This window comes from Megalobrama amblycephala, linkage group LG2 (assembly GCF_018812025.1).
Source record: "Megalobrama amblycephala isolate DHTTF-2021 linkage group LG2, ASM1881202v1, whole genome shotgun sequence".
Classification (NCBI taxonomy): domain Eukaryota; kingdom Metazoa; phylum Chordata; class Actinopteri; order Cypriniformes; family Xenocyprididae; genus Megalobrama; species Megalobrama amblycephala.
In genome coordinates this window covers 51856725-51871873 of record NC_063045.1, presented here as the reverse complement: position 1 = coordinate 51871873, position 15149 = coordinate 51856725, and the positions used below count along the sequence as shown (strand labels likewise).

Genomic DNA, 15149 nt, shown 5'->3' with positions numbered 1-15149 from the left:
CATTCCAGCGGCGAATTCTTCAGCACTGCATCACCCTGTCGGAAATTAACACTAGGCAATCCATCATTCGAAAAGAGAAAGATACATGCAGGTTAAAAATACACAGATCATGCAGATAAGAAATGACGTTTACTGAGTCTCTGTTTAAGGTTTAAATAAAAGGCATTAAAAAACACAAATACACTAATACAAATGATTTATGCTCAACGACTGAGTTTAAATCACAGTATTTATTTACAAATACAGTGAAATATAATGGACATTTATGCATGTGTTATATAAAAGTTGTAAATAACAAACAAATATCATATCAGACAATATATCGTCAAACATACAATTAGCAAATACACAGTCCGTTTGAGATGTATATTATTGCAGCGGAGACATTTAAGGCAATAACATGACATAAATGATAATATATAATATAGAATAGGTTGTTATAATATCACAATGTACTAAAACGCAACAACTCACCAAGAATACTGTTCTTACACAAACACAACAGATAAATGAGAGTAATACAGTAGGTCCTTTTCAACACAAAATGTCAAAAGTCAATAGGTCGTTTGACATAATGCTTTTTAATCACTTTTAAATGCAAAAGATTCCAATGGAGGTCAAAGGTCAGTCACAGAAAAAATCTCAAGTGGGTACTGCCTTGGAAAGGTCAGCCTTCAGTCATGTCTCCTTGTATATGAGAAGTGTTAGGGAAGCGCACTGGATGTAGAAGCTCTCTGAATCAAAGAATGAAAGCCATGCCCATATATGTGGTGTTCATAGTTTCCTCTACTGTTGGTTTGTGCTCATGTTTAGTAAGGATAGTGTTTCTGCTTCTTCCCTGCAAAACATGCCATCCATGTGCACAGAAGCATGGCCACCACAGCCCCAGCCCCAGTGCAATAATAAGCCCATCCGATCTCACAAGAACCTGGAAGAAACATAAACCAGATATTCAACAGATTTCTGAAGGAATAATGGCTGATGAAAATTCAGCTTTACATCACAGAAATACATTTTAAAGTATATTGAAAAAGAAAACCATTGTTTTAAATGTTTCACAATATTACTGTTTTTTTTCTGTATTTTTGATCAAATAAATGCAGGTTTGATGAGCATAAGAGACATCTTTCTTTTCTTTCTTATAATTTTGAAATGTTTGGGGTTGGAAAGGTTTTTAGACCTTAAGGCTGCATTTATATATAAAAAAAAAAAAAAAAAAAAAAAAACAGAAATATTGTCAAATGTTATTACAATTTAAAATAAATGTTTTCTATTTGAATATATTTTAAATCCTATCCTAACCCTAACCACTAGAACAATGTATAAATATATTTTGTTGACTTGTGTACTTACATTATTCCAAATGTGTCCAAGAATGTTTAAATCCAGAGAAATAAGCAATTTTAACAAGGACACGAACCGTATCCGTGCGTCGCCTATCAATGACATCGCGTTACCCTCGATTTCTGGTTTTATTTTGTAGAAACCATGGAAACACCAAAGACGCTTTAATAAATTATGTGTTTTATTAGACAGGTGAGCAACTGTTTGGATACATTTATTGACAGAAAACAAATAATTGTTATAAAGCTCAACAGAGTAAGTCTTATTGTTTAAATCCTGTTTTCTTGATTTACAGTGAATACCATGTTTTACCATGCCTGATATATGTTTAATACATTAGTTCATCCAAGAATATGATTTCTGCCCGTGTCTCATCAGATTCTTCTCCACCGGCTGTAGACGTGAAGACAACACCTCCCATGATTCCGCCAAATCAAGGTGTCATCAAGTTATGCCTTAGTTTTGAATTAAGCGACCTCTAGCGGTGAAATTTACATATTGTGCCTTTAAAATGTAATTTATTCCTGTGATGCCAAAGCTGAATTTTCAGCAGCCATTCCTTCAGTTTTTATTTTCACATGATCTTCTGAAATCATTCTAATATGCTGAATATCTAATATGCTTGGTGCTCATGAAACATTTCTTATCATTATCATGTGGAAAACATTCGTGCTGCTTAATATTTTTGTGGAAAACGATATTTTTTTCAGCATTCTTTGATGAATATAAACTTTAAAAGAACATTTGAACATTATATACAGTACAGTCCAAAAGTTTGGAACCACTAAGATTTTTAATGTTTTTAAAAGAAGTTTCGTCTGCTCACCAAGGCTACATTTATTTAATTAAAAAAACAGTAAAAAACAGTAAAATTGTGAAATATTATTACAATTTAAAATAACTGTGTACTATTTAAATATATTTGACAAAGTAATTTATTCCTGTAATGCAAAGCTGAATTTTCAGCATCGTTACTCCAGTCTTCAGTGTCACATGATCCTTCAGAAATCATTCTGCATCTCAATATGCTGATTTGCTGCTCAATAAACATTTATGATTATTTTCAATGTGAAAAAAAATATTGTACACAAATATTTTGTACAATTGTACACATTAAATGTTTCTTGAGCAGCAGATCAGCATATTAGAATGATTTCTGAAGGATCATGTGACACTGAAGACTGGAGTAATGATGCTGAAAATTCAGCTTTGCCATCACAGGAATAAATTACTTTGTGAAATATATTCAAATAGAAAACAGTTATTTTAAATTGTAATAATATTTCACAATATTACTGTTTTTTACTGTATTTTTAATTAAATAAATGTAGCCTTGGTGAGCAGACAAAACTTCTTTTAAAAACATTAAAAATCTTAGTGGTTCCAAACTTTTGGACTGTACTGTATGTCTTTACTGTCACTGTTGATCAATTTAATAAATTCTTGCTGAATAAAAGTATTAAGTTCTTTAAAAGAAAAATCTTACTGACCCCAAACTTTTAAATGGTAGAGTGTATAAATTGTAATAAGTCTCATAAAATGTAGATTGATATCTAATATTTTTAAATTTCAAAATTGGTACACCCCTAGTTTGCGTTATAGGCCTAAATTAAAATCTGAAATTTTGTGTCGCAATATATGTACCAAGATAAACATACCAAGATCGAACTGGTCGGAACTGTTGCTGCAAGTCTGTCTGACCTCTTCACTGTCCCACCCTAAAGGGTACAGGGCACATCCAGATCCGATCAGCAGCCCTGCAGAGAGAGAAAACACACTATGAATACGAAAATACCCAAAAGTACACAAGAAGTAGAACTTTAAGACATGACTAAGAGAGCTCACATAGTTCCCCGCTGTGCGAGGAGGAGAGCGTGATATCTCTCGAAAAATAGATGATAGCCATGAAAGCTTCACACATTTTGTCATCGGTCTGAAAAGCTATTATTTGTTTTACTGCAAACAATGCAGGATCATTAGCTTGTGTTTTTTTCTCCATTTGACACAGATACTCTATCACACGCAAATGCAAACACACACCTCCGCAGAGACGATAAAGCACAAATCTTGTTTTCATCTGGGCTCAAGATCCAAACAGCAATGAAAATATGATAATGAATGCAGCAAGTAGCCTATTTATAAATGAGCTTCTTGGGAATTATTTCATATTTCCCCTTTTATGTTCTTACCAATTCAGCAAAAATAAACAGGCATGTAATTCCCACAAGAAATATATAAAACTGTAGTTTCAATGTGGCTCCTCCTCTCCAGTGAGCTCTAAATCATTACCAGAATGTTTCCTAATAAAAAAAACATCTGCAAACCATGTGCCTTCATCTATCACGATGCACTCTATTATGGTTGCTAGTGTCAGTCTCTTTATATATATATAATATAGATAGATAAATAGATAGAGAGGGAGAGAGTGTGAGAGAAAGAGAGAGAGAAATTACATGAAAATAAATAGATATACAGTGACTTTGCCATGTCTAACAGTGTGCATGGAACACATATTTAGCAGCTAGTGCTGTTGTGTGCATATTATGTGTGTCATGTAATGTTTGGTTCTCTTTGTGTCTGGTTACAAATGATGGGTGTGTGATCATCTCAAGTTGTCTTTGCCGAGCAGTTGTTGTCCGAGATAATGAAAGGACAGAAGACTAAACACAAAGAACACTCCCACACTGCGGTGCAAGCTAAAGCCCAGTAACAAAGTTTATTTTTGGAATGAAGCACTTTCATTTGGACTTACTTTGATGTCATGGCTATTCTTTGATATAAAAAAGCCTAGATTCCGGCATTAGTATACCAGTTCTGTAGGAATCGCTCCTTGTTAGACATTTCAAAACTCGTCTTTAAAATTCTTCAAATGTCTTCTTTTCTTTGCATCCATTACAGTAGGCCTGAAAATCCATTACACTGAGTCAGGCACTTATAAAAATGACATTCTACTTCAGAGTTCAAAACTGCAAGGAAATATGGAGGGAAGGGAAATAAGCTTTTACATTCTTTCACTTTCCTGTTTCTCTGAGGCAATCAGAGAAGTTATGAATGAGTAATCGATACATTGATATTGGGCAAGTTATTATGTGTATGTGAGACCATGAAAAGTACTTATGCTGACTTATGCAGAAATTAACTTTACGGATTGCAGCGGCACACTCATTTCACCCTATCACGTGGTCGAGCGCGTATGGCGAGGTTTCTAATGTTGCGAGTGCAGCAATTCTCCTTGACCAAGACAAAAATGGACTGTTGCAGTACTGTGTGAAACAAGGAGGTCCGTTCGTCACAGAAAAGGTGAGGAAAAACTGACAGTGATAAAGTGAACAATAGGGACGGAGAGCTGCACACTCAGAATCTGAAAAAAGCAGCTTGTTGGCCTGCAATAGGCTTCTGGTAGCAATGTGTTTTCAAAGTCATATTACCACTAGAAAGTTCTTAAAGGGGTGGCTGATCATGATTTCACTTTTTAACTTTAGTTAGTGTGTAATGTTGCTGTTTGAGCATAAACAACATCTGCAAAGTTTCAGCGCTCAAAGTTCAATGCAAAGGGGGATATTTACTTTTAAAGAATTAGTGACATTACTAACCCTAAAATTTACATAAACCCAGCCCCCAGGAACACGCAACAAAGAGCGTGAGGCTGCTTTAGAGAAGAGGAAGAGTTGTTGTAGTAGAGTGTTGTTGCCATGCCGTCATTTTACGCCGGGCTGCTTCACAAACGAGGGTCAATTCAACTGGATTTGCACAAAAGATTAACATGACGGCACATGCTAGTCGATGAGTTGAATCAACTCAACAGCAACTACATAAATTTATCCACTAACTATTCAGAAACGTCCAGTTGCGTTCTAAAAGTTGTAACTTCTTCCTGAGTCTCTCCATCAGTGTTACATTTGAATAATGTAATGCTGAACACCATTACTGACGTTACTGATTGCAGTAACTGATCCAGTAACGTTACTAACCGTTACTTATTTTGACTGTGTGAGATTCTCCAGCTTTGTTATTGTTAAAGGTTCTCTAAGCGATCCTGGGTGGAGTAACTTCCTGTTGACGTTCGAAGTGTTGTCAAACAAAACAGAGGCTAGCTAGACCCTCCCTCCTCCTCCTCCTCTCTCCCTCTCCCTCCGTGCTTCCTGAAACAGTCATGAACGCGCATTTAAAATCATTCTTGTCGGTTATTGGCTGGAGCATGTTTATTATGATTCATGGTCCAGGCTGCACCAGTTTGTTTTTATTGCCGTTTTCGGAGCTTGTGGCGACTACAGAGACCGCGTTTTTTTACAGTGTGTTCAAGGGACAGGCAGCTAGCGGATAGTGAGGAGATGTTTGCTGTATGTGACAAAAAATGTTTGGCCTAAAAATGCGTGACATCACTTAGAGCACCTTTAAGCAACCGAACATGAGCTGTTAAAGCTCCGCCCTCTTTTGGAAAGCAGCTCATTTGCATTTAAAGCGACACAAAAACACTGTTTTTGCTCACACCCAAATAGGGGCAAATCTGACAAGCTATAATAAATGACCCGTTAGATATTTTGAGCTGAAACTTCACAGACACATTCTGGGGACACCAGAGACTTATATTGCATCTTGTAAAAGTGGCATTATAGGTCCCCTTTAAATAGTATGAAGTGCATAGTGCATATTCAGTGCAATCTTGGGATGTGCCCGAAGCCGAATACCTTATTCAGAAAGGCACATAGAATGTGTTATTTCCTTTCTGAAATCAGTATTTGGCTTCAGGCACATCCCTAGTGCATACTAATTAAAGTTCATGCTAATCAAAGTGTGTGAACTAAAAAATAAAAATGCTCTAGAAAACTAGTGTACACTTCATATGTACTACAAAACAGTATGCACTAGATAATGTTTACAAGTACAGATATGTACTACACAACTAGACTGAACCAGACACTATTCATTACAAATGTGTCATATACTAAGTGAAGTGCACAACAAAAAAAAAATAGTATGCACTAGTAAGTCTACATTAAAAAATAACTATGAATAAACTAATATGCACTAAGTAGTGTGCATGAAATTGTGTGCACTATAAAATCTGACTAGTCGCAGTTGTGCATGCGAGTAATGTTTACCGGATCTGAATAGATTTAAAAGCAGCAGAGCTCAGATTCTGAGGAACCCAAAATGAATTTTGCGTTAACTTGAAAAAATGGCACTGTGTGTTTACATCATATGTGTTAGAATAACAGGATGAAAAGGGCAACCATTATGTGTACTGGCTGGGCAAAATCCCTTATCTGCAGCTGCTATACACTGAGGAAATCAAGTATAAAGATGCATCAGAAGAGTGAGTGTGTGTGTGTGTGTGTGTGTGTGTGTGTGTGTGTGTGAGAGAGAGAAGCATAAGAGAACAGAATCCTGCATAGAAGACGCTACTTCTGGGCATCTCGTCTCGAAGGATTCTCATGTTGCTCACATATATCAAGATCAAGCTCTAACCCAAAACCCATAATCCTGTTTTAAACCCTTATCTAAACACAATGCTCTGCCAGCATGGAGAGTGGCAGGGTTTTGAATTTTCAATCAGGCTTCAAAAACAGTGATCAACTTCAATCATCTCACTCTCATGTCACATGCGTTGCCAGTACTCGGGCTTTCAGAAACCTGAAATGGAATGAGTAGGTTTATATCAAGTGGATTAGTATTAGTTAATGTTTGTCATGTAAGAAATATGGGTTTACCTCATCATGGATAATTTTTTTATTTGAGAGAAATCATTTTATTTAGTAACTGATGAAGAATTTATACATAATTATACATAGAAATAATTTTTTTCTAATAAACTTCTCATTTCTAAATTTCGAGATATCTCACCACAGATTCATAAAAAAGATTTTAATTTAGTAACTAACTAGCTATGTTTCCATCCAAAGTTGTGAATTTAACTTGGTCGCAAAATTGGAAAATCACTTAAAACATTTGCGAAAAAAGCAGCATTTGCATCCTATGTATTCAACAGAACAAAATCATCACTTCCTGGAAAATTGTAAAATATCTGTAATAAAAATGGAAGTTGCTGCAATCGGGGGAGAAACTGTTGCTTTTTTTCAACATCATAAATGACTTGCATCTCACAGCGCGCAGACGAAACGCAATAAAATTATTGTTATTGTTATCTTGTGTTCAGATGCTGGTGTTTGGGAATGCAATCATGTTAGACAGTTCAGGGAGGTCATTATACCAAATCATTCTGATGACAGACTTTGGCTCAGGCATTTCAGAATGACCAAACCAACATTTGAGATGCTGTGAAATTGGTTCACTGGTTATTCCAGATATCCAATCACATCCACTGTTGAGGCAAAGTCATGTGAGTTTTTTGTTGTTCAACGAGGGATTTGTTCGGTAAATGTGTTTATTTATAGTTTATGCGCATGTCTCCTTATTGGATAAAAAAATGTATCCGCCTCAACTGAGCGCATACATTTTTTATACACATTTTTAAAATTTATGTGCATCTTGGCATTTCCATCCATTGTTTTCTTTATGTGATATCCTCAAATGCACATAAAAATAGGTGGATGGAAACAATAGCTACTGATAAAGAATGTAGACATTTATTAGAAAATAATAATAATGATAACAATATTAAATAATAAATATTTAAATATTTAGAAATGTAATACATTAACAGTCTATAAATCTAACTAAGGAAAAATATACATAGATAATTCATAGCATAGTAAACAAAACATAACTTGGCTAGTTAAAAAAGACGAGGGACTGTAAACCCTGACAGGGGAAAACAATGGAATAGGTGGTTTTCTGGAGGTGTAATAACTGTAGTTATTGTGCAACACAGCAGATGGTCTACTGTCAACACCACAGTGTTCACCAAGCCTGACAACACCTCAGGAAATGAGAGAGACAAGACACGGTCTTCAATGTAGACAGGACAGCTGAGACAACGGTCTTATCACTAAGAGCAACACCTCTGATTGCAACTTACGCAAGCTCTCCTCAGTAAGTGCACATAGATAGGACCTTCATACCTTCGTATCTGTATAAAGTGTTTTCCACCAGGAACAAGACTGGGGAGGAAGGGACAGCAGGGCAGTTGCAACCTTCAAGATCTTGCGTAATCTAAAAGGAATGACTTGAACTTCACATTTCACACACAATTCTAAGGAACGCGTGGGTATCAGTCACTCATGGATTCAGTAAACACTCCAGTACACAATGATAAGATAGATCTCTCATCCCGACAGCCGACAACAGTCTCAAAACATTCCACTTTCATCTCCACTGCAATCAGTCACCCTATCCTCTCTGTCGATTCAAAGTCTTTAGTGAAAAGAGAGGATATCACATCAAAGGAATATGGAAATGAAGGTCTGTTGCCATGTTGCCATTTTCTGTTGCATTGTTGATTTTTCATGACCCTTCCTGAGACTGGACCACAGAGGGAAAAACAGGGAAAATCCCCTTTTTAAAAGTCCATTTCACGACCTTTAATAATAATAATAATAATAATAATAATAATTTTATATTATAATTAATTTTTTCAACCCTGTGGCCATGCTAATTGAACCATGACAAAAATTATATTTCAAAAGTACATTTTATGATTTTAAAAAGCCCTCAAATCAATCAATCAATCAATCAATCAATCAATCAATCAATCAATGTTTTTGTCTTACCCTGATTCACTATGATAAGCCTATTATAAGTGTTTATATTTTAGACCTGATGGAATGGTTATCACGGACAATTGCACACATACATCACTCGCCTGTGCGTCTCTCGTCATATCCGTAAATAGTTGCTCCGGCTTCTTGCGGATGTGTAATGAGTAAGGTATTTTATTGAACAGCTAAACTGCCATATGAAGCTTTCTAATAGAGTTCCTCGTAAAGCATTATCTATTATGAAGGGTTATATTCATCCGCACATTCACACAGAGCCGAAGCACAACCAAAACAATATTCTTCCGCAAAACGCATGCAGTTTTGTTTACAGTGTACCTTTGAGAGATATGTTTTTTACAAGTCTTTAAAAGGATTAGTTCACTTCAGAATTAAAATTTCCTGATAATTTACTCACCCCCATGTCATCCAAAATGTTCATGTCTTTCTTTCTTCAGTCGAAAAGAAATTAAGGTTTTTGAGGAAAACATTCCAGGACTTTTCTCCATTTAGTGGACTTCAACAGCTACCAACGGGCTGAAGGTCCAAATTGCAGTTTCAGTGCGGCTTCAAAGGGCTCTACATGATCCCAGTCGAGGAATAAGGGTCTTATCTAGCGAAACGATCGGTCATTTTCTAAAAAAAAAAAAAAAAACTTTTTAACCACACATATACGCATTACGTAATCACACTGGAAAGGTCACACGTGACGTAGCTGGAAGTAGCGAGCAGGTAAAACAACGATGTCGGACGATTTAAGTTGGAGGAACATTTGTGGATAAAAAGTATATAATTGTTTTTTAGAAAATGACCGATTGTTTTGCTAGATAAGACCCTTATTCCTCGGCTGGGATCGTGTAGAGCCCTTTGAAGCTGCACTGAAACTGCAATTTGGACCTTCAGCCCGTTGGTAGCGGTTGAAGTCCATTAAATGGAGAAAAGTCCTGGAATGTTTTGCTCAAAAACCTTAATTTCTTTTCGAGTGAAGAAAGAAAGACATAAACATCTTGGATGATATGGGGATGAGTAAATTATCAGGAAATTTTAATTCTGAAGTGAACTAATCCTTTAAATTGAACTAATCCCTTAATTTGCAACCAGTGTGTAATTACATTACAAAGTCAATATTTCTAAAACAAAAATACTTATTTTGTCAAATTATGCCACATGCTAGCCAAGATTAAAAATGTATTTTAAATCTTGGGACACACAAACACAGGTTTGTGTGAAGTTTCTTCAGAAGCAATCTGTCTTCAAATTTTTGATAATGCCACTATCATTGATCATGCTCTTCCCTTTCCATACAGTTTGGCACAAGGCAGACGAACAATGTCAGACATCTAGCATCTCACTTTGATGTTGGCGTAAATCTGCCCCTCTTTATTAAAAAGACTTGGCAGGCTGCGATCGCTTCTGATTGAGAAAAAAACCCAGCTGGTCCTCATTATAATGTTGAAAGCAGTCATTCCTAAGAACTGGAGTGCACTGTCCTGACATAACCATCATTTTCATGGAAGGGAGGCATTCAGATGGTGCTAGTGCGCCTTATAGGCTTTGGGATATTTTATCAGAGCTCTTTCATGACCTAGATGTCTGGCTCCATGCCTGCACTCTTGCTCTCTCCTGCCCACCCACTCACATTCCCTCTATGCTTCTCAGAAAAATAAGCATCTCCAAGGCCAGGGAGGATGAAGAATTGTGTTACGCTGGCTTAAAGATGAGCCTCTCGGCCTGATCATTTGTTAAGTGCTCAGATATACTTTGGACTGTATACTAGACTAGACAGTCCTCTTCTGTATTGATAAATATCTCTGCTGACTTGAAGATACAGCAATATATATTTACTACTGCTAACGCAAGCATCAAATTTGCCATTGCTTATATGCTTATACTTTGGGTTAGTGGTTCGAATCAGTGTTATTATAGTATTATTTACATACCATTATAGAATTTATTAATATTTCAATTAGTATTAATATAAGAAGAAAGTCAATTACACCTAGGATGGCTTGAGGGCGAGTAAAGCTTGGGGTAATTTTCATTTTAAAGTGAACTACATCCTGCGCCTTCTCTATTCAACTTACAGAAAAAGCTTCACTGACCCAACGCGAGTTTACATTTCTTCGTAACTTGAATACGGAAGGCGGTCTGGTGGAAGCTAGATATTTTACTTCATTACTTGTTAAATATGGATATTTTTTTAGACAAACGCATCGCTTCGCTTCAGAAGGCCTTTATTAACCCCCCGGAGCTGTGTGGAGTACGTTTATGATGGATGGATCTGATTGTCTTCATCAGAAAGAAGAAAGTCATATACACCTAGGATGGCTTGAGGGTGGGTCAAGTTTGGGGTAATTTTCATTTGAATGTGAATAAATCCTTTAATTTACATGTTTAATTTTTAGTAATGTTGCCAAGGCAAAATTTTTAATTTCTAATTAAGTTAAAGTTTTTAATCTAATATTTTATTTTATTTAATTTCAGCATTAACTAACGAAAACAATGTTTAATAGATTAGATAATAATAACAACAATACTGGTTTAAACCAACCAGTAACCAAAGAATTACATTTCAACCACAAATTGAATGATTATAATAATATTCTAATACTAAAATTAATCTGCAGTGCAGTCATATTTGTGAAAATGGCCCATGTCCAAAAGCTTGCAAAAAGAATGGCTCTCAATCTGATCTATTCATCTTGGACATAACATTTTTCTAATATATTATTTTAATACAATTAATTGTTGCTAAATTCCAATCCTATTAACATCATAATGGATGTTTGGTCTGTTAAACAAAATTATTTCAGAAGACTTTAATGACTGCCGAAGTGTTCAAATGCAGCTGCTGCAAAACCAGCCTGACGATTAGGAATACTACTGCTGCCTCTCTCAGGAGGGAGTGTCAGGTCAAAGATGAAAGGCCATGACAAACGGGTCAATGTGAGGTCTGCAAGTTTAGACAAAGTCCACTCATGTTCTCATAAGCAGGCACTTCTGAGGGATGATGAGGCTCCAGGCCGGGTGCCACGTTAATCAGCAGAGCCTACTGAGGAACACGAGAAGATATTTTGTTGAACATTTCAATTGTTTTTGCCAATTTAATGAAAGTAAGTGGGGTCTAAAACAACTCTGAACCCCAGTGACTTTTTTGCATGTTATCCATTTATTGCCCAAATAAAAAGAACTGCAGTCACATTGCAATGTTGCCTAAGTTTATTTTGCCACAAAATAAATTAAGAATATAATTTGGTGGACTGCAACAACTCTCCCTGGCTATTGAAATAGACCTGAAACAGAGGCAGTTCTTGGCTTTAGTGTCCCTCATTTAGATAAAACACTCTTGAAAATGGAGCCCTGAAGGCTTTGTATGACCAACCTTGGTCTCCATGTTCAAGCATCCCCTCCTGTCATTAACATCAGTGTGTGACATCTTGGCTAGAAGATCTGATCACAGATGGCTCCATTATAGCAGCATATGGTGGAAAATCATATCCACACAAACCAAAGCCAACTCGAACCTGAAATTAAGAGCCTTTTGAGAATGACGCAACATTTATATTCCACACCATCTTCCTGTTAAATATTACAGAACGAGTTTTCGTTTCAAGTTTGATTATTTGCATTAAACTGGAAATTGTGTCATCATCTACCTGACCTCAAATAATTTCAAATTCATTTGACTTTAAACCAATCGATCTCCTCAAACCCTAAAGGAAATTAATTTTTGTTCATATTGCTTCTGAAAGTATGCATTTTGATTATTTGACCAATTATTTTCTGAAGCCAGAGGACTTTCCCAGACCACCCACAAACTCTTGAACAGGATTTAGGATTGAGGATTAAATAGGGAAAATTAAGGCATTGTTGTCCTAACCCGCACACTACCTGTGTGTTTTGAGACAAGAAAGTAGAAAGCCTTCATAAACAGATTATGATCTGTAGTGCTTCTAGAGTCTTGCTTTCAGCACCCCAATGATTTCACTAGTTTCAACATAACATTCTTGCAGATGTTGCAGTGTTGCTTTTCTTTTTAACCCTAGAGAGAATGGGAAGTTTATTGAGTTTGGTTGAAGTCAACATTGGAAACATCTGGATGCAGTTACAACACAGTACATTCCTACTCAGAGGAGACGACGTCATTCAGGAATCAGCAGGAGAGAGTTGAGAAAAAGAACCGATGGGAGGAACCTTCCCAAAAGACCCACAGCTTCTATCAATACCAGATGTTAAATGACAGTCGAGAGGTTCTCAGAAAAAGAACAAAGTTTCATTGTTCTAGTAGAAGCTCTAGAAGTGTGTCATCAAATATCAAGTGACTCAGATATTATCTGAGAAGTACTTTATGTAAGAGCTGTAAATAAACTTCACTCATTACCCATGAAGCTTGAATGTTAAAGGGATAGTTCACTCAAAAATAAAAGTTCGGGCATCATTTACTCACCCTCATGTCGTTACAAACCTGTAATGTTCATATGTGAAACATAAAAGATACTGTTAATAAAATTCATAAAAGAATGTTTTTGTCCATACAATGAAAGTCAAGAGGATCCTAAACAACTTTGGAACCCAATGACTTTTACAGTATGGAGAAAAAACACACATACACTTGAAGGTAAGTAAAAGATTAATTTTCATATTTCACTGATCTATCCCTTTTGAGCTGTACACGTTTTGAAGCTAAAACAGGTCAGCCAATCTGCTGTTGGTCACCCAAACAGAAAGCTCTACCCCAAAGTCATGCCATTGATTGAGCCAATTTTGCTGTTGTCGGGCAGGTTAGGCTGCAAAAACAAACAAAGCCATGTTTTGAATTTGCCAGTTCACACTTTTTTGTTGGAATCAACCTACAAATTGCTTAATTATAGCTATCTCTACATATTAAGACAGGATTTTAACACCTTAAATGAAAGTCAGCGTTTAATTCAAATCAAATTCAGTTCACTTTAAATGTTCCCTGCCTTCTACTTTGTTAAAATTGGATATTAATAGCTTGCATGTAAGGTTTCTGCCATGCAGAAAAAGTCTGGACCCTTTTAATATTTTTCTCCCTTTCAAGATGTCATTTAAAATAGAAAAGGCGCTTTGATCATGGAAGAGCAGTGGAGCAGGAATCTGAAGGGTAAAAAAAGACGGGAACGAATGACATCAAAGAAAGTTATGGAAAACATGTAAAGGTGGATAGGAGGTGTGAAAAATCACTCCCAGTATCATACCAATGAAAAACGCCAGTGTGAAGTGAGGTCCCACATTAGGAAATTTACTCTTCATCACAATCGGTATCTACTAAAAGGAGAGAAAAAGAGAATTCAAGGTCACTGCCTAGAAGACATGCATCACAAGTACAGTCATCATCAGCTTGGATGTGGGAAAGAAAATCCCAGTTAAGCTCAGAGGAAATGGATTGCTGTGGGATGATATCAAGACACCCTAATACAATTTCACTTTCTCTTTCCCCTGTGTAATATTCCAGGTTTGATACTCTGCCATAATAATAATGAAAAAAATAAAAAATCTCACCTATATAGCAACAGAGGGTGAATTGGATGTCTTTTGTACTCCAGTTTATAAAAGCAGTGATATTTTTGCAAAGTGAAATCAGAAAGTATTAACATGCATAGCTATAGTGAAATAAACAGACCCAGAGGTTTCCATCAGAAACATTAGTGAAGACGTGAACATCGACTTCAAAGATACGCCAAAGGTTGATGAGGCAAATAGAGAGTGAAAAGAAAATGATTTTTTAAGGGAAACAGTGATAGATGATATTAAAATGAGATATATCGGGGGAGGGGAGTTTGAAACGGAGTGTCACATGTTATTCTGAAGGATAAAGTTCTTCAGAACAAATGATCAACTAGATTCTTACATTTTCAGAAGCCACTATTCACTGCTACTCTCTTGGTTTTTATCACGTCACTAGGTGGAGGCTGGGGTGTTCTGGATGGTCACAATACAATACAAAACAAAAAACAAAATGTACAAACTTATAAATAATTTAAAACTACATTTGTGATTTAAGCAGCATGATTTGCAGTATCATTCTGTAGCACAAATTAGATATTAGTTATGTGCCAAAGTTTAATGCTTATTGTTAAAGGTTTGTTAAAATCCATAACCCTGAGTATGAGCAATAAGTCCAAGCAA

General features: G+C 36.1%; 1 protein-coding gene across 1 annotated transcript in view; it reads right to left on the bottom strand.

Annotated features, from left to right (window-relative positions):
• Positions 1 to 215: 215 nt before the first annotated feature.
• lhfpl6 (LHFPL tetraspan subfamily member 6) overlaps positions 216 to 15149 on the bottom strand; it is a 39105-nt gene continuing 24171 nt past the window's right edge. Inside the window, exons 3-4 of the mRNA XM_048180774.1 lie at positions 3003 to 3101; positions 216 to 928 (exon numbers count right to left, since the gene is read on the bottom strand). Of these exons, the coding sequence (XP_048036731.1) occupies positions 810 to 928; positions 3003 to 3101 (218 nt within the window). The 3' untranslated portion in view covers positions 216 to 809. The remainder of the gene's footprint in view (positions 929 to 3002; positions 3102 to 15149) is intronic.